The following is a 24091-nucleotide window of genomic DNA, read 5'->3' on the forward strand; positions in this document are numbered from 1 at the left end:
ATAAACCTAGCCCTCTTTTTCATAATTGACCTTCAGTTAACAACCCTCTGTTAATTGATAGGCTCTAAAGCATATCAATTAACCTGCTTCTCTTTGCTGTCTTGCAATCTTCCCAAGCCCTTGGCTCCTTTTTCCTTTTGTCATGTGAGGATGCCAAGCAGTATACTTCCTATGATTCCAAGGCCATCATTCTCATCAACTCCACTGTGGACAGTGCCCCTAGAATTGTACAGACTCTGGGGTATCTGTGCTCTTATGCTGCAACTGTAGATCCACACCTCTCCTCCCTTTAGTGCCCAACATTCTCAACATAGAATTCTGGTTAAGAGTAGGACTCATGATGCCTGTTCTCTTGGGGTCTGCTGCTCTGTCTTGTTTGTTTAATAGTTTTATTTAAAACTAAGTTAGACAGGAGTCCAAAATGCCAATCTAGCCCTGAGAGATTCCACAGAATTGTGCAACGCAGGATATAGGATTCGTACTTTTGTTTATCCTTTTACCCCTAGTTCTTGTACAGTTGTCTCAAGCATTGACAATTATGAGACATATTTGTCCCCAGGAACTGAGAAGAAATTCCCAGGGTTCTGAAAACAGGAGTACTGTTAGGCAGAATGGTGTATCTCTGTAATCCCTGTGGGTTGGTAGGCTGAAGCAGGAGGATCACAATTCAAAGCCAGCCTCAGCAATTTAGTGAGGCCCTGAGCAACTTAGACCCTGTCACAAAATTAAAAAAAAAAAAAAAGCAGGTTTGGGATGTAGCTCAGTAGTTAAGGGCCCCTGGGTTCAATCCCTGGAAGCAAAAACAAAAAACAAAAACAAACACAAAAACCCAGGAGGACTAATGGGGCTAAGGAATTCAAGGAGGTCTATCTACAGGGCAAGCAAGAGCCAGGCGTGCTGGTTATCAGTGGTATGAAATATTCTAGAACCAAAAATGGAGTCAGAGTGGTAGAAGCACAAGAGGAACAGAGGCTCCAGATGGGACTGGCGAGGGAGGCAGGGCTCAAAACATGAAAAGCCTTAAAGGCCACATTCAAAATATGGGACTTTTTACTGGGAACAATATAAAGCTGTTAGAGGCCTCTGAGATTATGTGACCAGGTTTCCCACAACTGGTTTGCCTCATGAAAATTTAATTCTTGTTGTATCTAGAAAATAAATGAGAGACAAAAAAGGTGTAGACAGATTGGAGAGTAAATTTGGTCAGGCAAATATGGTGTAGGGGTAGTGAGGAAAGGGAGTGTTTTAAAAACCTGTGAACCATCAACTGTGTGTAAAGCTACTCAACAAGCAAATGAAATAGATCTGGAAAATATCCAGTGCACTTGAGCACCGGGAGGTCATCAGTGTCTTTCAGAGAGACATTGTTAAGAGAGGAGCCAGCAAACAGGAAGTGGAAGAATGAGTGGGGAGTGAGGAAGTGAGGCCAGTGAGAATAACATTCAATGTCTGTGAGTGGAAGAAAAAATGGAGACAGGAGGATCTGGGGTCATAGGAGCTTTTTCCCTTTTTTTTTTTTTTTTTTTTTTTTTGACACAAGAGAGGCATGCACGAATACTAATGAACAGTATTCAATCAGAGAAAAATATAAGTAACATCTTTCTATTCCAGAAAAGAATGAAGAAGTTGGGTTTAAAGAACATACAAACAGTTGATGTACTTTGTAATGGGAAGAAAGGGAGACTAAGGAATTTCTTGTCTTCTGGCTTTTATCATCTATGTGCAGTGGCTATGGGGCAGAAGAGAAGATTGTGTGGAGAGAAAGCAACCCTGTAATCCCAGCTACTTGGGAGGCTGAGGCAGGAGGATTAGCAAATTCAGGAACAGCCTCAGCAACTTAGTGAGACCCTGTCTCAAAAATAAAAAGGGCTGGGGTTAATAGCCCAGTGGTAGAGTGCTTGCCTAGCATAAGCAAGGCCCTGAGTTTAACCTCCAGTACCTGCCCCTGAAAAAAGTGTGAGCAGAAAGCAAGTATATTCCTGGCCAGATGTGGTAGCGAAGTACAGGACTTCTATGGAGTTTTATGGTGCTATTTGTAATTCGTGATCAAGGATTCTGTTACATTACTACCCAATTTTCTCACAGTGTGGTTGTCTTCACCAGCGCTCAGTGCTCTGGAGGAGATGCAGATATGAATGGCTGTGTTCATCCAAGGCAAGGACTTTATAAGAAAATCTGACAGGCAGACAGAGGATGAGGGAGTCTGGAACATAAGCAAGTATTGTGGAAATGTCTGAGCACTGACTGTTATATCTAAGATAAATGAAGAGGGGTGTCAAGGTTGGAGAAGAAGAGCAATGCACATATACTAAAATTGGGGTGACACAGAGAAGACTAGCATGGCCTATGTGCAAGGATGACATATGGATTTCTGAAGCATTCCATATTTTTGAGAGCAGATGTCCTCATCCAGATGTGCCAGTAGCTGACCCCCATGACTGCATTCCTTTTTTGCTACCCTTTATACCACATTCATCCAACCATTTACTCTATGGCCTGTCTGCACCTTGTTTGTTTCCCATTCATTTTCTGAGTACAAGAAGAATTAAATTTTCAGGAGGTAAACTTGGTCATGTAATCCCCAAGCAAGCAAGCTGGAATGTCAGCAGATTAGTATCACAGTATGCAATACTTGACCTTATGATTCTTAAGGTGACCTCCCAGGGTGGAACCATGAACTGGGACTTACAAAATCTTTGGAAAGCTGGAGAAAGTATGAAAAGTTACCAGATAAAAGAGAGAAGAGGGGCAGAACCTCGAGTAAGCAAAGACTTTTTGTAAGATCCCAGAGGCCCAAGGTTCAAAAGAGTCATTGGGAAACCAGAGGGAACCAACTCCACTTCCAGATCCTGAGGTAAGTGGAATACGAATCTAAGCAGCTCCTCTTTGAGAAGTGGCATCTCCAAAAGAGAGCTTGGAGAAAGCTTTAAAATCACCCTGTTATCTCTGGGTTCTCTGGGCTAGGGATAAAGTAGATCTCATTTCCTTTGCACTAATATAACTTTTAAAGGGCCAGAGACTACATGCCATTTTCATTACCTGGGGATTATTAATTTCAATATGGCAACATAAGAAGTTGCATTAATCTCCCACATAAATTCTCCTGCCTAAAGAACTCCTTTTCAGTTCAGGCCTTCTAGCAACAAATCTTTCAGTTTTTATTTGTCTAAAGCACCCTTATTTTTTTTTTCCTTTTATAAATTGTTTTTACTGGTTATAAAATTCTAGGCTATAAATTTATTTTCTTTTGGCACTTTAAAAATCTTATTCTGCTTTCCATTGTTTCTATTGATAAGTCAGCTGTCAGGATTATTCTTGCTTTTCTGAAGGTAATATATCTTTTAACTTTTTTAAAATTTACCACTGTTTTCACCATTTTAATGATTATGATGTTTCTTTTTTTTCTTTTCCTTTTTTTTTTTTTTTTGGTATGGGGTATTAAACCCAGAGGAGGTTATCTGCTGAGCCTCATCCCCCATCCTTTTTATTTTTTATTTTGAAATAGGGTCTTGCTAAGTTGCTTACAGCCTTACTAAGTTGCCGAGGCTGGCCTTGAATTTGCGGTACTCCCGCCTCAGCCTCCAGAGTCACTGAGATTATAGGCGTGTACCACCACACCTGGCTGATTACGATATTTCTAAGTGATTTTCTTGGTATTTAGAAGTTCTTGGCTTGTGGACCTTTGTCAATTTTTTTAAAAAGAAAGCGGCTGTTAATCTTGTCAAATATTGCTCCTATTTATTTCTGTCTCTTCACTCTCAGCAACTCCAGTGTTAGATAGTTCCACAAGATTATGCGTATCTCTTATTTTGTGATTTGTTTTTTCTAGGCTTTTGGTTTTGTGTGATATTTCTATCAACCAATTTTCCAGTTTATTAATCTTCTCTTCAGCTAAGACCAACATGTTGCTAAACACATCTATTAGGAAGTTTTCATTATTGTGTTTTTAGTCATAGAGTTTCCATTTGGTTCTTTTTAGTGGATTCCAATTCTCTGGTGAAATTCTACATCTCATTATATTTATTCTTTGATAAAATAAGTACAGTTATTTTTTAAACATATGTCTGATAACTGTAATATCCGAGTTATCTTTGGGCCTACTTCTGTTGTTTTATTTTATTTTTCTCTTAGTATTGGAATGAATATTGAACATTGCATGTTTAAAAAAAAAAAAAAGCTATTCTCTGGATGATGTTATCTTTCTCTAGAAAAATTTCACCTTATCTTTTCAGGCAAGCCATAGATTGAGAGATCATACACTCCCAACTTGGAATTTAAATTGTTGGAGATTGGGGTGGAATTCTTATAAAGCTCCCCTCTTATTTTTCTTGTAGAGCAGCTTATCAGAGAACCCTTGGATGTTTGCTTGTAGTTTTTCCTAAGCTCAAGACTCCAAAAGTATGACTCTCATTTTTAGCTACACTCACATTTGTATAGACCTTAAGGATGAGTAAATCCCCCAGAGTAAAATCAAGTGCTGAGTATGGTTCCTTGCACCTCTCTTCTCTGGAGAATCATGCCACTCAAATACAAAATGTCTTGGCTGCTCAGAATTCCTTTTAAGAGCTTTCCTCATTGTATTTGGGATTCAACATTAGGAATTTGTGGGAGAATGTAATGCCAAAAAAATTGACAAAACATGCTTACTTGGGTACCTTGCTCTCTGACTAAAAACAATAACCTCATAGAAATATGATCTTCAATATCAGTTTACACAGGAGAAGAGTAAGTCCCTCCTTGTATTAGTGGGCATCTAGATTTAAGAAGAGGTACCTTATCCTCTAGGAAAACCTCTGTCATTGTTACAAGGACATACATAAATTTTCAAATAGCTATACAAGATAAACAAGTGAAAATTGCTTTTTAAAATTCTTTCTGTCCAATGAGATGTTAACAATAATAGTCATAACGTTTACTGAATTTTACTAGAAATTTACTACAAACCAAGTTCTGTGTTAGATGCTTTATATAGATTATCTCATTTAACCCTAAGAAGATCTGATGAGGTAGTAAAGATAATTACTCTCATTTTAAACTTGAGGAAACTGAGTCCTAGAGTCAGTCAACTTAAATAAGATTGAGAGCCAGGAAGTAAATGGTATAAATCGGTTTGAACTCAGGCTTTTCTAATCTCAAGGACCATGTTCTTGTCTAATAATTTGTCTTGCCTCTGGGCTTGTCCTCATTCAACATAACTAGTTTTCTGATTTTACTGAGCCCTGAAATCCTGGGGTTCTTCCTTAAATAGTGAGGACTAAGTAGTCTGAAGGATTCACTTACATAAAATTCTCCTTCTTGGGACATTTTTCTCATATATTTCCAGATTCTTTCTGTTCTCACCTAGCCTTATTTGAATATATGTAGAACATTAAATATTTCTGTTTATAACTTCTACAGCAAATCTGTAAGTATTTTTTAAATAAAGCTTTATGTAGGGACAGAAAGCAGTTAGTGGCACAGCTTTATTTTTGGAGGGTTAGGTTGGCAAGAGGTGGGGTGTGGGGAGAAAGTGCTTTCTGCAATGTCAGATGAATGAGTTACAGGAAATGATAGTTCAGCCTGCAGCTCTGTGCTTGCCAGTGAGTCAGCAGGGAGTCCATCTCAGCTTGAGTCGTGGGACACAGCTGAGAGACCTGCTCTCTGGGACTTGCCTACTTGATATGAGCCATTCACTTACCTGTGATGGAGGAGGAATATTCACAGAACTATTTTGTTGTTTTCATGCAGATATTTCCACATTTCCTTAGGAATCGTGGTTGTTTCTTTTTCCTGAGACCCAGTAGAAGGATCCAGTGACTTTCCACCTAGAGGGCGAAGTTTGGAATGGGTGCCATAGCAGAATCTACTTCTAAGGGCAACATTTTTTCATTTTATTTTATGCTTCAACTCTCTAGAGCCTTTGTAAGTGGTAAAACACTTTGGAAAATCAAGACAGGGAAATGCTTCTTCTGGAGACAGAGACGTAGGAGATAGAAAAAAGCCATCTTGTCATAACAATTGAAAACATATGCATATGGCAAAAAAAAAAAAAAAAACGAGAACCAGCTGGGTGCAGTGGCGCTTGCCTGTAATCTCAGCTACTCAGGAGGCTGAGACTGGAGGATCCCAAGTTTGAGGCCAGTCTTGGAAGCTGAACATGATCCCATCTCAAAATAAAAAAATAAAATAAAAGGCTGTGGTTATAGTTCAGTAGTAGAGTGCGCCTGAGTTCAATCCCCCATACTACCCACCCCAATAAAAGAACCAAATTAGCATAGCTATTGAGTTTGGATTGTGGAATAGTGGTATCTTTTTTTTTTTAAACTTCATCTTCTATGCATGATAAATAGGCACAAGTTGTAAAGAATTTGTAGAATAACTATTCATTTGTGGGGGTGCGAAGGGAGAGCAGATCACCTTAATATTTAAGATATCTTTTTTCCCAAATCTTGTTCAGACTCTTAACATCAGCCTGGTTATAAGTAGGTATAACTTTGCTCAGAATCTGCTATGTAGCCAGATGACTTCAAAAGCCACGCTTTTTGTCAGCCTTTTTTGTAAAGCATTTTAAAAACACTAATTTGCTGCTGGATTAACCATCCATTAAGAAAAATTTTACTAGAATAGTATTCTCTCCTTGCAAAACTAGATTTATAAAATTCACATATACTTGATTTTTATTTTAATCACAGAAATATTGCACAGCATTCATGTGCACACACCTGTATATTTGATATTAAGTAGGTAAAACAGGCAGTACTTGGTTGAGTGATTGGATTACACAGAATTTGAAGTGGTTCTTTGTACTCACCTTAAAACTTCCTAGGTATATAGGACTGAGGATAAAGCTAAATGTTTTATGCTCAATATAGTAGCCAGAAGTGACAATTTTGGTTCCAGAAGAGATAGTATTGTTGCAAAATGGATCCTTTACAGTTTCATAGAAATGCCCTTCCCATGGGCTCACAGGGTCCTAATTTATTTTTTAATAAGTAATAAGTTGACAACATTTAAAGATCTTTTAAATTTTTACTGCAATTATTATACAATTTAATGTTCTGCTTTTATAGCTATATTGAAGTATTGACATACAGTAAACTATACATATTTAATGTACAATTTAACCACCTGTGAAACATCACTTCAATAAAAATGATGAATATATATATGCCCCTCCTTCTGCCAAAGTCTTTTTGTGATGCTATGTTTTTGAAGTAAAAAATCCAGTCATTTATCTTCTCTACCTACCCTGGAGAAAAAAACCTAGACAGGGACCCAGCTGAGTCCTGTCCTGACTAGCTCCATGCAATTCACTGAGTCCCTTTATTTTCCCTTAGTTTTCTCATCTGAAAAACGAGGGGGTTGTACTTGATGGTCCCTAAGGCCCCTTATAGCTCTCAAGTCCAATAAAGCTAAGAGGACAGGCGTACTTAGGGTATTGGTTTGTGTCCAAATGGTTTTATGTAAAAATGTAGATGTCCCTAGTGGCTGGGTGTCAGCTGTGCTGCTTGGTCCCTCCTTGCTTTGCTTGATTGGTTGTCATGAAATCATTTCATTTCTTTCCCTTTCACCCCTGATTCAAGGTCACTCATGGCATCATGTCCATGTTGGTCTTAAGCTTCAGGAGCTAAAAATTTAGGCAAAGGCTTGGTAATGCTGGGAACTCAGCAACACCTTAAGCCAAATGCCAGTGAGGGATGACAGTGTCTCAGCTCTCTGGATATTTTTGAGGCAGCTTGGGCATTTTAGACAACCTGTGTTGGATATATTTCACGACTGGGGGAAGGGGTGCAGAGTAGTTACCTCAAAACTTCTGGTCAGTTTGCCTAAAGTAGCAATATGCTCACCAGACGCTTTAACCAAATCTGGCACACTGCCATCTTTTGCCTGTGTTTTTGGAAATACCTGATCCACCACCACCAGCATCCCTGATGGAAGGGGTGCCTTGGAAGGAGTTGGGGGTGAAAATAGATCTGATTACAAATGAGAAAGCAGTTTCATGAGAGTGTAGTGATCTTTCTAAATTTTTTGGAAATTTTTCCAAATTTTTTACCTGCTTCTGTTTTCCAGGTAGCTAAGTGAGATTTCTGAGGAGGGGGCTGCCCTGACTTCCTTGTGGCCCACCATGAGATTCTTACTGCTTTGTGTCTACATGCTGCTCCTGATGATTCCTCAGTTGAGGGCCGTCAGCTTTCCTGAAGACGATGAGCCCCTCAATACTGTCGACTATCACTGTAAGTCATCCAGAGCAGCTCCTTTTCTAGAAAGGATTTTTTTTTTTTTTAATTTTCCAAGTATATCTATTTTCAGAGAGATTTTCGTGTCTTTAAAATGTTTTGCATATTAATTTACCTATAATCATTTCCTAGTGTTTGGAGACAATGGGGCAGTTTGGGGTGCTTTTCTGCAGCAATCCATGTATATAGGTTGTTTATTTTCAGTAAAAAGAAAAAAGCCATTTGCTGACATTCATTGTCTTTTATTCATTTATATTCAAGACCTTAAGAGAGGAATTTAGTTAAAACCCTTCTACAACTAGTATATACAGCTAATCAATGCTGTATATTGATTCTTCAGCTCCATAATCCTGACTGATGATTTAGCCCATTTTTACTTGCAGATTCAAGGCAATATCCGGTTTTTAGAGGACGCCCTTCAGGCAATGAATCGCAGCACAGGCTGGACTTTCAGCTGATGTTGAAAATTCGAGACACACTTTATATTGCTGGCAGGTAATTTTCCTCTCGTTGGTTTATTAGATTAAAATTCTTTTCTCTTGTGGTGCTTGCATTAATGTGTCTAGTTCATGAAAAACTAATATGTGATTGTGATCAAGAATTGCAAGTAGCCAAAAATATTCACCGAGAAGAGTCAGTGTTGTGTACCAGGAACAAAATACAGAGCCAAAGCCTTCAGCAGTGCTATTTTATTATTGCCATCAAGAAATCACTCACCATTCTTTTTTCCTAAAGCAGCAGGGGAAAAAAAAATCTCTCTTTATTCTTTTTTAACTTAGAATTATTCAAGCAAATATTAGAAATATGTCTATGCTAATATCAAGTAGCAGTTTGACCCATGCCTAGAGAGAAGAGCTTTCTTAGCTCCTTGACTACAATGATATATAAAAGCATCTCACTAATGAAAAAGTACTCTTTGTTGACTTTGTTTGAGATATCGAAAATCCAGCTGATCTCCAAAACATAATAAAGGCAGATCTGTAAAAATAAAATAAGAAGCAGCTTAACATTTTTATACATTCACATGATATGACTTATTGCCTTGTTTCCAACAGGGATCAAGTTTATACAGTAAACTTAAATGAAATCCCCAAAACAGAAGTAATACCAAGCAAGGTGAGCAACTATGGCAAATTAATTTTCTTTCTCTCAGAAACTGAATAATGCCCCCCCTCCTTGCCAAAAATGATCTGTTAAAAATTGAACTTTTGATTTTGCTTGATTAATACAGAAACTGACATGGAGGTCAAGACAACAGGATAGAGAAAACTGTGCTATGAAAGGCAAACATAAAGTGAGTTCACAGGGCCTGCCCCACTCAGTCTTTTTGTGGGCTTTGTGATACCACAATGTCAGCATGTGAAATATCTAACATTAATTATTATCTTTTCTTAGGATGAATGCCACAACTTTATCAAAGTATTTGTTCCAAGAAATGATGAGATGGTTTTTGTTTGTGGTACCAACGCATTCAATCCTATGTGTAGATACTATAGGGTAAGTATATTTTATATGATGTGCTTCTTTTGATCACTGGTTTTTCCCTCACTGGTATGCTGTTAGAGTTGGATCCTTTCCGCTATAACTCAGTAATTTGTTTTATCGCTAATGCTAGAAAAGAATAAAAACAGAATTCTTCAAATAGAATTTCAATGCAAATAAAGCAATATTGCTTTCAAACAGGTACATTGAACAGATGTGACACCAGCTATTTATTTTGCTTTTGTAGTTGAATACCTTAGAGTACGATGGAGAAGAAATTAGTGGCCTGGCACGATGCCCATTTGATGCCAGACAAACCAATGTTGCCCTCTTTGCTGGTAAGAACCTTTAGTGTAATGAATATAAATGATCCATGGTGCAGAAGGTGCAGAAGAATTTAAAGGAAGAAAAAAAGCTCATAGACACCTTGACACCAGCATTTCAAAGGCTGAAATCTATGAACAAAAATTTTAAAGAGGAAATTAAAAGCAAGGATATTGTGGTGCTCAGGTATTCTGAACACGTGGCTTTGTTGTCAGCTAAGCCAGTGACCTTGAATAAGTTGCTTAGCTTTTGATATTTAGATCCCTAATCTATAAAATTAAGTAATGCCCTGGGCCAAACAGTTAGAGGTTGATTGTGAGCATCAGGTGCAGGTTTGTCGTGTAGATAATGGTAACACAGGTGAAAGCTCCACAGAAGGTACAGCATGCTAGGTAGGCTGACACACTGCAGGATAATTATGGTTATTTTACCAAATTATAACTTCGGTTTCAGATGGGAAGCTGTATTCTGCCACAGTGGCTGACTTCTTGGCCAGTGATGCTGTAATTTATCGAAGCATGGGTGATGGATCTGCCCTTCGCACAATAAAATATGATTCCAAATGGATAAAAGGTACCTTTGAAGAGCAATGGCGTGGGGTCGCCGAGAATAGTGGGATAACTCATGTGGGAAGAGTAGCCAAGGCCATCAGGAAGCTCAGTGCATGACTTTATATTGTTCATCTGGAATAAGGACACCTGCTTTGGTGAATGAGAGCCTCTGTGAGGATTGAGGAGACTAGTAGGCATGTCAGGAGAGTTAGTTCATCCAGGCCTTTATCCAAAGATGACCTCAAAGCAAAACAAAATGAGACCCATCTTCTCTTGATGTACTGATTTGTCTAACTCTAAATGCATATAATACTATGTGCTCACTCCTTTTTACCTGTCTTGGAAAGTTAATTGATTAGTCTATATCTGTAGTCGTTTTGTTCTTTAGATTTTAGAAGTTGAGTTTTTTTTTGTTTGTTTTTTGTTTTTTTATTCTCAGTGTAAGAGTTTTTTTCCCTAGTTAAATAGGTTAATGAATAAATCTGTTGAAACAAAGACCTTTGCTGAGGTTCAGTTCCCTGCAGGCCTTTTTACAGTCCATTAGCTGACTTTGAAGACGGTGGGTTCCCTGAAGCTTGAACGCACCCACCCATATTGGGACTCCTCTAAATCATGGCCTTGAATGTAACTATGCAACATCTGTCAGTCATACCTAGCAGTCGGGGTCATATGCTAATTAAATTATCCTTTAGGAACCAGTTCATTTTCCATTTTTCTTTCAGAGCCACACTTTCTTCATGCCATAGAATACGGAAACTATGTCTATTTCTTCTTTCGAGAAATTGCTGTAGAACATAATAATTTAGGCAAGGCAAGTATATGTACTTGATTTGTATTGTGGACTTATACTGCATGGAATTGAGACCACTTTGGTAATTATGGATGCTCTCTTAGCATGTTTTCCAGCACTCAGTTCAATGCATGTAAGGCCAAGTTCAGAGCTGGGTTGCTTATGGTGAGAATAATTGCTAGAAAACACCTGAACAATGGCCAGAGTGGTAACAGCAGTCTTGGGCCTTGAGACGTTTTCATTTCTTTTCTGTCACCATAGAGAATGTTCTACAGGTACCCTTGAGCTGTGGAGGCTCCTTTTACTCTCTTGAAATCCATTCATAGTGGAGACTTTTTTTCAGTGTCAAAAGGCAGTATAGAAAGTAGAGGCTCCTGTTCAATTTAAAGTGTTTCAGTAAAAAAAAAAGAAAAAGAAAAAACACATGTGATCTCAAAGCATTGCAGTCCCTTCTATGCCACATTTCATTAACAGTATGAGAAGCAAAGTTAGAAAAGAGTAGGAATGATTTTCATTCAGCAGGCAGACAGATAGCTCAGGTCTGGGGAGCAATTTTGGCAGAATAAGAAATTGGTCCTCTTTACTTGCCAGGTAAATCTAGTTTACATTCTTACCATACAGACCCCTAGAGAGAAGGCTGCTAGATTCTTTTGAACCAGATATCTTTAGCATTTTCTGCCTCTCCCTGAAATAGCAGCATTTTGTCTCCATTCCTCTTCCCTGTTCCTAACCCCCTTGCTTCGCTTTTGTCCCTGGGCAGGCTGTCTATTCCCGTGTGGCCCGCATATGTAAAAACGACATGGGTGGCTCCCAGCGGGTACTGGAGAAACACTGGACATCATTTCTGAAGGCAAGGCTTAACTGTTCTGTCCCTGGAGATTCGTTTTTCTACTTTGATGTTCTGCAGTCTATTACAGACATAATACAAATCAATGGCATCCCCACTGTGGTAGGGGTGTTTACCACTCAGCTCAACAGGTAAGAACAGATCCCTGGCACTTCAAAGCTTGCTTGTCAGAACCAAGCATGGGCCCGTTGTCACCAGCCTCTTCTTGATGGCTTTCTTTCTTTCTCTCTCTCTCTTTTAGCATTCCTGGTTCTGCAGTCTGTGCATTTAGCATGGATGACATTGAAAAAGTATTCAAAGGTCGGTTCAAAGAACAGAAAACACCAGATTCTGTTTGGACAGCAGTCCCTGAAGATAAAGTTCCAAAACCAAGGTAAAGAAAAGCATTGAAAAGGATTTTTTGTCTTGAACAAAACCCTGTGGACATTGGTAGCCTCATCCATCCATCCTCAGAGAACAGCTGGGCCAACCTCCCATACCAGGAAGGGGTCCTATGCAATTCTCTGACAAAATCAGTAAACATGACCCTGTAACCTACCACCCCAAGAATGTGAATGTGAAGAACCCATTGAATTCAGGGTAATAGATTGCTTCTCTGGTTTTGCTGACTCTCTTTGCTTTCTTGACCTCTTCTTTCAAAATGTGCACTTACTCCTCTATATAGTTGGGGTGGGGTGGTGATAAATGAGTACTGTTTTCCTTTCAGGCCTGGCTGTTGTGCAAAACATGGCCTTGCCGAAGCTTACAAAACCTCCATCGATTTCCCGGATGAAACCTTGTCCTTCATCAAATCCCACCCCCTGATGGACTCTGCTGTTCCACCTATTGCTGATGAGCCCTGGTTCACAAAGACGCGGGTCAGGTGAGATTGCATGGGCAACAGGGACCCGTTGGCATATTGCCTGTTCTCTTGCTGTTGGCATCCAGCTCTGACTTCCCCACCTTCTCTGACAGGTACAGATTGACGGCCATCGCCGTGGACCGTTCTGCAGGGCCCCACCAGAACTACACAGTCATCTTTGTTGGCTCTGAAGCCGGTGTGGTACTTAAAGTTTTGGCAAAGACCAATCCTTTCTCTTTGAATGACAGCGTATTACTGGAAGAGATTGAAGCTTACAACCATGCAAAGTACGTATATTTTACGAGAACGCTCTTCAGCACTATCCAAAAATTTCCTGAATATTTCAGCTAGTCATTTCCTTTCAGCTCTCTGAATTAGTGGTGGTTTGGCATATTAGTGATTTTTTTTTTTTCCCTCACTGAAATAAGTCCTGGACTTCTTTAGTTTTTTTTTGTTGTTGTTGTTGTTGTTTGTTGGTTTGTTTGTGTGTTTGTTTTTTGTTCCTTAGCTCACTAAGGCAAGGAAGATGAACAGTTGATAAGTTTAAAAATAATTCAGCCCTGTTTTTCACCTGTGGAAAATGAGAACATTTTAGCAGTACCCCTCTTACCTTGTGGATATATTTCAGGATGCTACATGTGGCAGACAGTTGGTTGCAAGCACACACATGCACAGAATATATTTATAGTTTTGCATTTTCTTCCAACCAGTAAAATATAAGAGATTATTTGGAAAATTAAAACAAACATAACATGAAGCAAAGGAGACTTAGGAGAGATCCAGAAACATGTTGCATGGAAAGATTTAAATTCATGAATCATTATCCTTTGAATTCCTTAGGGTCCAACATGTCCTTCACGTATGCAATTCCCTTTGAGCATCCTAACAGGAAAGCAATCTTTATAAACCCATGTCCAGCCTGAAACTTAGCCATCCATGCAAAGACATAGCCGATGAATCACATAAATTATTAATTCCCAAACTGTGTCCTTGCCTGGTTTGTTACCAAGACTATTCCTTAGGATTTCCCCAGTTCTCTGGAATTGCAACACCAAACCACACCTGCTTTGTATAGTTTTGTGTCGTTTTTGATTGACTAAACCTATGACTTCAACATGTATCCCATAAAATAGGTGCAATGCTGAGAACGAAGAAGACAAAAAGGTCATCTCATTACAGCTGGATAAAGACCACCACGCATTGTATGTGGCGTTCTCCAGCTGCGTTATCCGCATCCCCCTGAGCCGCTGCGAGCGGTATGGATCATGTAAAAAGTAAGATCCTGTTTCTTTAGGTACACAGGGGTTTATAGTCTCAAAACCTTGGATGAGAAAATTCACGCCACATTCTTTTTGGTTTCATACAGATCTTGTATTGCATCTCGTGACCCATACTGTGGCTGGTTAAGCCAGGGAACCTGTGGGAGAGTGACCCCAGGGATGCTGTAAGTACACTCTGCCATATTAACTATGAACTGTCTCCTCCAGGTCTCTAAAGCTGGAAATCTTAGAAAACTTAACTGTTACACTACTTTTCTCTTTTCTTTTGCTCTCTTGTTTGTTTGTTCGTTGTTGTTGTTATTGTTTTGCTCTTTCTTTTTCTTTTTTTTTTTTTTGATATGGGAGAAGGATAAAAGAAAACCTGAAATGTAAGAGGGTTGGGAAATTGTAGACATGGTAATATTTATGGAAAAGGGAAGCAGAAAAAAAAATACACTTCTATTCTGTTACACGTTCTCCTAAAATTTGAACAGAAATAGCCATTTTAGCTATGTTGAAATGTGGATTGGTTGTCTCTGCCCGTTCTTACTAATCAGTCTGTGTTCTTGGTTCTGCTCTGGATGTCACTTGTGTTCCTATGAAGGCCGCTAACTGAAGACTTCTTTGCTTTCCATAACCACAGCGTTGGAGGATATGAACAAGACACAGAATATGGCAACACGGCCCATCTAGGGGATTGCCATGGTAAGACGCACTCTTCCATTCCCTCCTGTCTCTTCTTTTGACATTTGCACGTGAACATTATTTTACAATCAGCCTTTTAATGACTTGGGACACATACCACCTAGCATTTAACTTGAACTTCGCAAAAGCTGAGCCGTTTGGTCATGGGGATACATTAGAAAAGAATCTTACTTTTTTTTTTTTAATTTTTATTTTTCTTCACCATTTACAATTTTGTAGAAAATCTAGAGAAGAGTAGTCTAACCAGTAGGTTAATCTTTTAGTTCGTAGTCTTTTCTTTTGACTTTTTTAGTTAATTGGAATTCATAAATTTTTGCTTTCTTTTGGTTACTTTTTACTGATTACTTGTTCCTTTAATTCTTTTAGAAATTTTGCCTACTTCAACTACACCAGATTACAAAATATTTGGCGGTCCAACATCTGGTTAGTTTTTTTTCATTTTTTTGAATTAACAACCTTTTCTTTCCTTCAGTTCAGCATTTTCAGCCCCTTCTCCCCTCCTTTTGCGCAGTTTGGCAGCCCTTCATTTTTCTGCTTTGACTCATAATCCCACTGACGGCACCAGAAGACTGTTTCTCACTCAGCACTTCCCCCTGTGTAGCATGTTAACAGTCATCATTGACAAGGCACACCCCTTAAGAAAAGTCAAGTGGGTTGACATGAACTGCATTCCAGCTGCACGCACGCCCACCCGAGCTTCCTTCTTTCTCACCTTTGCATCATGAATGTTCCCTGTGGCCATCTGTGTTGAATGGATGGCAGGATCTCATAATTTTCCCCTTCTCACCTTCCCTAAGACCTAGTAAACAAATACACATTTCCCTCCAAAAAAATGTGTATTTATGAGTTTTAAAGACCTTTTTTGAATGTTTTGTGGGAATCCTGGGATCTCTGAATGTCATGGAGTCAGTGCTGTGAAAAAGGCTTCTGCTGGGTTTTGATGTACTACGATGTCCATGGGCTCTCCACATCCTCTGTCTATATCTGTTGAAGAGCCTCAGTTTGTGACTATGGCACCATTCCTAGTTGGGGTCTCTGTTTTAGCCTGAAAGCATTGGCCTACATTTGGAGGAAATCTACTTGGTAGAAATCAATAACAGGTCTGCTAAAAGGTTAAGTTATTCTCAGTTCTATTGCTTCTTCTGGGACACACTGTGATTTCATTTCTCAGGAGGGAGAAAAGGATAGCAGATCTTATGTATCAGAACACCCTTATTCTATTTGTAAATACCATTTATTTTTGCGTGAGTTGATGCTAACTCTTTGGAAGAAATTCCCCAGGCATTTTGAAGAACATGGTACTTTACTGTGGACAGGAGGCCCTCAGTGCAGTTGAGAAGTCTACAGATAGACAGGAGGCCAGTGAAAAAGCAGAACAATCTCTCAGGCAGGGCTGGTTTATCAGGTCCAAAATCAAGTGTTTACTCAGACTTAACCATTTATTTTATGATGAAATTACATTGTAGCTTCCCCAGCAAAGGAAATAAAGTTTCCAACCATCTAGGAAAGTACTGTTTAAAATACACACACACACACAGAGAGAGAGAGAGGAAATGATGTTGTCACACAAGAGAATGAGAAAATGGCAAATAATCTGCACTGGGATTTCTGTTAGCTTTTCCATGGGCAGCATTAATACCACACAGACTTCAGTAGGAATGGCTTAATGTCTTTTGAAATCTGCTTGAAGTGTCTTTATTGTTAAATTTGAGGTTCTATTCATCCCTTGAAAAAAAGGGATTTGGTGTAGTTTCCTCAGGTGTGTTTGTACAAAATCTTAGAACAAGATTTCTCATTACATCAACTTAAAGTTTACTTAAAAATGCAACAGACCAATCAGAAAAGCATTCTGCTATTGCCCATGTTAATGAACATCTGTTTGCCACCACAGACATGGAGGTATCTTCATCTTCTGTTATCACAGTGGCAAGTATCCCAGAAATTACACCCAAAGTGATTGATACCTGGAGACCTAAACTGACGAGCTCCCGGAAATTTGTAGTTCAAGATGACCCAAACACTTCTGATTTTTCTGATCCTTTATCGGGTATCCCAAAGGGTAAGGCCGCATCAGGGAACTCATCTCTAACTGTGCAGAAACCTGATTCCTAACATCTCCAAAAAGGGTGCCCTTCTAAGGTGGATCCAAGTGGAGCTGCTCTTACTGCCCCTCCAGTTCCACTGGCCACAGAGACTCTGGCATTCTGTGGTTATATCTGAGTGCATTTGTGCAGAGATGAAAGGGGTGGAAAGCTGTTGAAGACATGGCTCGTGAAACAGCCACTCAGACAATCTAATCTGTGTTGATTTCTGTCTGGGGAAGCTGAGAGGCTGTTGAATATCAGAGAATTTCGAGGGTTGCCCTTGCAACATCAAAAAACAAAACTCACTAATTGCAAATATCCTCATATCAGATGTTTTGTCTAGGAGCCTTTCCCAGCCTCTCGTTTAGCTTCAATCCAAAGTGCAATATTAAAAGGATATGTGAGGTGACAAGTTGCTTGAATGCCACAAGCAATAAAGCATAACAGAGCACTTGTCCGTAACTATCACTTTCAGTCCATAACAGCAGCAGTTATAAAATAGCTGCCTATTGCCTTTGCTTATTAGATATATTACTCCAGAAAAAAAAAAAATCTATTCCTTAGTGCTTACTAAACCATGGTATCAGGTTTCCAATCAGTTTTTATGCACTGTTTTGTCGATTATGATTTACTTCTGTTGATTTTGGTTTTATATATTTTCATTGCAAACAATTTTATAATCATTCTTCTCTCTGCTTTGTTTTCTTTAGTAACATCATTTCTTTTTGCTTTTCTTTCTTGGTCTCTAACTATGCCACTGAATTCCATAACCCTGAACAACTAATGTTCAAAGGCCTTAATACTAACCTAAAACAACACAATCTTCAAAATCCCTCCTACTTACTTATTCTGGGACAACTGTGTGTATAGCGTGTAACAGACTTGGATACCTCTTAAACTAACATTTCTTTGATTGACTGTTAGATGTCTGTGGTTGCATTACAAATTACAATAATTAAAAACTATTTCAATCTTCTCCTTCTAGGTCTAATTTAAATATTTCTCAAATACCTCCAAATAATTTAATATTACTTAACTAATGCATAATATATTTCCTTACACTGTCTGGATTTCTTACATAGCAGGTTATTCAAGAGTGCTTCACCCAAGATAGAATGAAAAAAAAAAAAAAAAGCAAACATAAAAGTATATTTAGCTATATGTAGCTAACAATGACCAAGTAGATGCTTTAAGTTTGTGACCAATTTATGTGTTTTTATCCAGTTAATTTAACATAATTGTATAACCATGATTATTTTAACATAATATATCTTCATGCTAACTCATACATTTCCCTAATCACAGCAGCTGCCTTTAATCCTGACTTATGAATTAGGAGAAAATCATGAGACAAAATATTTTATGGGATTAAAATTAGCTGTTTAGAAAATACATAACTTGTAACTCTATTTTTAAGGCAGAAATTGTTAACATTTCTAACAACTATTTAAGAAGAGTGATTGGAGGGGGAAAGAACAGAAAAATATAGATTAATGGAAGATTAGAGTTATTCTGGTATCTGCAGCAATCATATGTGGTTCTGGGGCTCCTATTGTGATTAAAGAAAAATATATAACATATGTGGAATTTTGGAGTCTAACTGACCCTCCAAGCTAAGCACATGGACAGTGTCGAAGGTAGTGTTATCTCAGTGGAAGCCATTTGCTGTTTAATGTTGTTGTTAAAAGCACTTCATTCAAACCTGTCCTGTGTGTCTGTTGCAGGTGTGCGATGGGAAGTCCAATCTGGAGAGTCCAACCAGATGGTCCATATGAACGTCCTCATCACCTGTGTCTTTGCTGCTTTTGTTTTGGGGGCGTTCATTGCAGGGGTAGCAGTATACTGCTATCGTGATATGTTTGTCCGGAAGAACAGAAAGATCCATAAAGACGCAGAATCCGCCCAGTCATGCACAGATTCCAGTGGAAGTTTTGCAAAACTGAATGGTCTCTTTGACAGCCCCGTCAAGGAATACCAACAGAATATTGATTCTCCTAAACTCTATAGTAACCTGCTGACCAGTCGAAAAGAGCTGCCACCCAGTGGAGATACAAAATCCATGGTGATGGACCATCGAGGCCAACCTCCAGAGCTGGCCGCTCTCCCCACACCAGAGTCTACTCCTGTGCTTCACCAGAAGACCCTGCAGGCCATGAAGGGCCATTCAGACAAGGCCCACGGCCATGCAGCTTCAAGGAAAGAAACCCCCCAGTTTTTTCCTTCTAGTCCTCCACCCCACTCCCCACTAAGTCATGGGCATATCCCCAGTGCCATTGTTCTTCCCAATGCTACCCATGACTACAATACATCTTTCTCAAACTCCAATGCTCATAAAGCTGAAAAGAAGCTTCAAAGTATTGATCACCCTCTTACAAAGTCATCAGGTAAGAGAGATCACCGGCGTTCTGTGGATTCCAGAAATACCCTCAATGATCTCCTGAAACATCTGAATGACCCAAACAGTAACCCCAAAGCCATCATGGGAGACATCCAAATGGCCCACCAGACACTAATGCTGGATCCCGTGGGACCTATGTCTGAGGTCCCACCCAAGGTCCCCAACCGGGAGGCATCACTCTATTCACCTCCTTCAACACTCCCCAGGAATAGTCCAACCAAGCGAGTGGACGTCCCCACCACTCCTGGGGTCCCAATGACTTCTCTGGAAAGACAAAGGGGTTATCACAAAAATTCTTCCCAGAGGCACTCTATATCTGCTATGCCTAAAAACTTAAACTCACCAAATGGTGTTTTGTTATCTAGACAGCCTACCATGAACCGTGGAGGATACATGCCCACCCCCACGGGGGCGAAGGTGGACTACATTCAGGGGACACCCGTGAGTGTTCATCTGCAGCCTTCCCTTTCCAGACAGAGCAGCTACACCAGTAATGGTACCCTTCCCAGGACGGGACTAAAGAGGACACCGTCCTTAAAACCTGATGTGCCACCAAAGCCTTCCTTTGTTCCTCAAACCACATCTGTCAGACCACTGAATAAATACACTTACTAGGCATCGAGCGTGCTATTCCTGTGTGGCTTTATCCTGTCCGTGTTGTTGAGAGGATGATGTTGTAAGGGTACCTTAGGACAAGAGACTTGCTTGTATTTTAAAAGAACCAAGTGGCCAAAGAGACTGTCACTTTGGCAACATCAGAACTTGCCACATGTAGCGGCGGCAGCGAGGCTTCTGTGTATTGGCCTGAAATTCAAAGGAAGGTGCTGGTCATTCCATTTATTTTATTGGAAGCTAAAGCGATGTGTAGCTCCCAAGGGCTACCTTACCAGTATCAAGAGCTGATACAGTACTCAGAAGAATCTGTGAACAAATACTTGAAAATGGGTTCAATTTAGACTGCCCTTGTGTGTGGTCTTCCCATTAAATGTGAACATTTTAATATGTATGCATTCACCTTGCCTCTTGCACAAATGTCAAAAAAAAAAAGATGGTAATGTCTCAAAGAAACAAACTTGTAGGTTACCAAGCAGTTTGCTAAAAATTCAGTCTTTGACCCAAACTGTAGCATTTTTTTCATGTGTGGCATTTTTTTTTCATGCCACCAACAAACTGTGTTGCAAGTATGTGTGTGCATGTGTGTATGTGTGTGTGTGTGTGTGTGTGACAGAGAGAGAGAGAGAGAAGTTCTGCACCCACTAGGATGTGTTTAGGTGCCCATTGTGTCTTTTTGTGCTATGGAGTTGTTTACATTGAGCATGACTGAACGAGACACCAACTTCTTCCTACAGCCCATTGGGTTCAGCTTTGAGAAAGGAACACAATCGAGGCTCCTTTGGCTGTCAAAATGATGAACTTAATTTATGTGGTACCCAATGCCAGAATGTAAGAGTTCCAAGTAATTTTGTGCTGCTATTCATTAAAACTTCTATTCCAGTCTTGCCACCTTAAGAAGCTAGAGATATTATGAGGTATCCTTGATTTATCCACCAGTATTCGGTAGTAAAATTTGCCCGTCCACTGTGAATCAAAGCCTGAGTCACGCTATTTAACCTCGGACACACCATGAAGAGTTTATTTTGATTGTATTTGGTTGTTTCCCATATATTAATTTTTTCCTCCTTGACCTCCTCCCACCCCCAAGGTAAAAGAAAAATATAAAATTAAAAGACAAAAGAAAGGCATATGAGGACATTGTAATTGGCTTAGCAGGAAGGGCCATATGACCCACCCGTGGTGCAATCACGTTGTCTATGTTGTGTTATGTGAGAATTTTCTCCTAAGTCATGCAGGTAATGACAATATACTGTAAATACCACATGTGAGTTTACCTGAATCTGTGCATTTTGTGCCTTATTCATGAGAATGATAGAAGTACTAAAATATGTCAAGTGTTTTCAATATAGCACATCATTTACTGAGTGCCAGTTGTAAATGTTTTCCAACCAGCACCTGAAAAGACTTTTCAAAAACCATAAAAGCAACCTAGAACAATTAATTGTTAAACAATCCATCTGAATAGCAGCATTACCTCCTTTGCCATGATAAACATTCCACTCCTGCTTTCCTAAGGATGAGACGGTGATAATGTGAAGTCAAATGAGGTTTCCCGGGGAATGTGACACCTGCGGAAACCATCTAGAGTCATTTGTGCATAGTTTGGCAGAAACCACTTACAGTTGATGATGTGCAACCCCAATGACTATTTCAGTCAATATGCTGCACACCACCCAATTGTTTATTGAACCTAATCTAGAAAGGAACGCGGCAGAGGAAGGCTCCTGACCTAGTCAGACAAATAAGTTCAACTGATTTCGTGTGATCATGCTGATGTTACTTGGGGGAGGATGGGATGCAGACGACCAGATCATTTTTATACAGAATGTAGAATACTGATGCAGTTATTCTTTTCCTTTGAGAACATTGTTTTTATAAAGAACATGATTTCCTGTGATCTCTGGAAGCTCAAAAGCTAAAATGTCTGTTCTTGAAACACTTCTGCTTTGCAACTAAAATATTACAGATTAATAATAAATTAAACCAACCAATGATAAACACTACTCAGTCCACCAACAACAAACGTGTTTGAATTTACCTTACCAATATTAATCCCAGCGTGGTAACTCTGTGTGACCCCAGATAACATTTTGTAACATTGTGCTGCCTTGTAGTTTGTAATGTGAGTTCTATCAGTATTTATGTTGGAATTTCTAACATTGACTCTAGTCTCTATCCTGTTAATTTAATTTTTAAATGCTTTATCCATTTGTGCAAAGGTAAACACAGATTGTATCTTTTTTAATGGTACGGCATAAAAAAAGTAACCCTAAAGTGAAGTGGCTCTATACTGTTTTATAGAGTACTTTAACATGTATAGATATCTTGTAAACTTGTATTGTGGATGTGTAAATAATATGTACTTTGGGTTTTTAACACCGCATGTAAAGTCAAAATAAAATATACAAATCATTATATCCTGCCTCTTGATATTGAAGAGGTTTATAATGTATCATATTTTCTAAGTCAGTGGACAGCAGTGAGTTTCTTTTAAAATCTACCAAAATATTCCTATCTGGAATGTTTGCTCCCTGGTCACAGTTGCACTACTGTGCTCTCCTTGGAAGGCTGATATTGAAGGCCAACACCTCTGAAAAATGAGAGAGAGGGAGAGAATTCAGAGAACCAGATGAAATATGGCACAGCATCAGTCATCAAATGCTGTAGGCACACACACAAGTGGCTCACAATGCTCATATATCTGGTTCAACAGACATTTTTAAAATTCATGATTTGTATCCATATGTGAAATTTTAAAAGTAATTTTAGTTCAAAGTTATAACTAACAAATTGGGCTTTGGGGTATATGGAATTTCTCCATTTCATTGTTGTAGTTGAGTAGAATATATTAGAAGATACATTCCCTAAATATTGACATGGAAGGTAAAAATATGAGTCCGTGGTTCCTCCCTCAGCAGGTGATGACTGGTGGCTGCCACTGCCCTTGTGGATGTTGAGGGTGGGAACCATTTCTGAGATGTGATAGGATGGTTGCAGAGATACCTGCCCTCTTGGTTCTTCTATCTGCTTCTTCTGGCCAAAACCCAGCTATACTTCTAGGACCATGTTTTCCCAAGGAGCCCAGCAGCTTTTTGTAAAAAGGAAACATTGCCATATTCCTGTCTTGGGTCTTGCTCTCTCTTTCTCCCACAGCCATCTAATTAGCAGTGTTGCATTTTTTGGGTCACTGCAGTGGCACAAGGTCCTTTTTCATTGTTGTGGTGGCATGCCATACCCGAGACAGATGATGATGAGTTTGCAAGAATCCTTTTGTGAGAGAAATAGATTGGTGGAAGGCCTGTTTGCTGCTTTTCATAGCTACAAGCACTACAGCAGGGTGTGCAGCCAGCCAGTGTGGGGGCCAAAGCATCCAAACCCCACCCATGACCTGAAGGAAGTCTCTGACTTGAGCCCACTGTGGTGCTGGAGACAGAGGGCGGAAGTGCCCCCACCATGTGCAAAAGTAATTTGTAACTCTAAAGAGTTTGGATGAATGGATGAAGGAAGAGAGAATTCAAGGGAATGTATCTTCAACCTGTTTCTTTCTGGTCTTTTTAAGCAATGTGTTATCTTCCTTTACATTGCCCATTTCTATTAAAATGATATTTATTATTACCTACAGCTATTATACCAGTTTTTCTGGGTTCAGTTTATTTCTTCCTTCTAAGAAGTACATCTTTCCTCTTTTTATAAAAGTTGTTAGTCTTTTTAAAAAAATTCTTTGATAGTTTAATAAAGGCTACGGACTGAAAGATGATTTTCATTTTTTCTTTATAGGAAATTTACAGTCCCCTAAAACCACATCTCTGAATCCTCATGATAAATGCTCAGAGAAGTAGGATGAGAGAACTTGGAGCTTTTCATAGTAAATACATGACAAAACTGGACAGTAAAGGCACAAATAAAATGAATTAACCAGAACAGGACTCTCATGCTCTGGTTCCAGAAATCCCATTAGCTGAGTATATAGGTTCCTCTA

At 39.2% G+C, this 24091-nt stretch overlaps 1 protein-coding gene and 1 pseudogene across 18 annotated transcripts in view; both read left to right on the forward strand.

Moving 5' to 3' along the window:
* The window catches only part of Sema6d (semaphorin 6D), a 595175-nt gene extending 572648 nt beyond the window's left edge, over positions 1 to 22527 (forward strand). For 7 of the 18 annotated variants that reach the window (XM_058584774.1, XM_058584776.1, XM_058584775.1 and 4 more), the window contains 18 exons: positions 8050 to 8213; positions 8600 to 8711; positions 9272 to 9332; positions 9448 to 9510; positions 9612 to 9713; positions 9946 to 10036; positions 10476 to 10595; positions 11296 to 11384; positions 12124 to 12341; positions 12452 to 12583; positions 12917 to 13072; positions 13165 to 13338; positions 14185 to 14325; positions 14418 to 14495; positions 14915 to 15015; positions 15382 to 15438; positions 16907 to 17074; positions 18824 to 22527. In XM_058584774.1, coding sequence (XP_058440757.1) covers positions 8105 to 8213; positions 8600 to 8711; positions 9272 to 9332; positions 9448 to 9510; positions 9612 to 9713; positions 9946 to 10036; positions 10476 to 10595; positions 11296 to 11384; positions 12124 to 12341; positions 12452 to 12583; positions 12917 to 13072; positions 13165 to 13338; positions 14185 to 14325; positions 14418 to 14495; positions 14915 to 15015; positions 15382 to 15438; positions 16907 to 17074; positions 18824 to 20112 — 3261 coding nt within the window. In that variant the 5' untranslated portion in view covers positions 8050 to 8104 and the 3' untranslated portion in view covers positions 20113 to 22527. Of the gene's footprint in view, positions 1 to 1527; positions 2855 to 8049; positions 8214 to 8599; positions 8712 to 9271; positions 9333 to 9447; positions 9511 to 9611; positions 9714 to 9945; positions 10037 to 10475; positions 10596 to 11295; positions 11385 to 12123; positions 12342 to 12451; positions 12584 to 12916; positions 13073 to 13164; positions 13339 to 14184; positions 14326 to 14417; positions 14496 to 14914; positions 15016 to 15381; positions 15439 to 16906; positions 17075 to 18823 lie in introns of those variants that run through there. The other 11 variants (XM_046461288.2, XM_046461290.2, XM_046461291.2 and 8 more) reach the window with 11 other exon arrangements.
* LOC124104875 (U6 spliceosomal RNA) lies at positions 2293 to 2391 on the forward strand (annotated as a pseudogene).
* Positions 22528 to 24091: the final 1564 nt, after the last annotated feature.

This window comes from Marmota monax, unplaced genomic scaffold, assembly GCF_021218885.2.
Source record: "Marmota monax isolate L192 unplaced genomic scaffold, Marmota_monax_Labrador192_F-V1.1 WCK01_AAM20220418_F8-fsc00001, whole genome shotgun sequence".
Classification (NCBI taxonomy): domain Eukaryota; kingdom Metazoa; phylum Chordata; class Mammalia; order Rodentia; family Sciuridae; genus Marmota; species Marmota monax.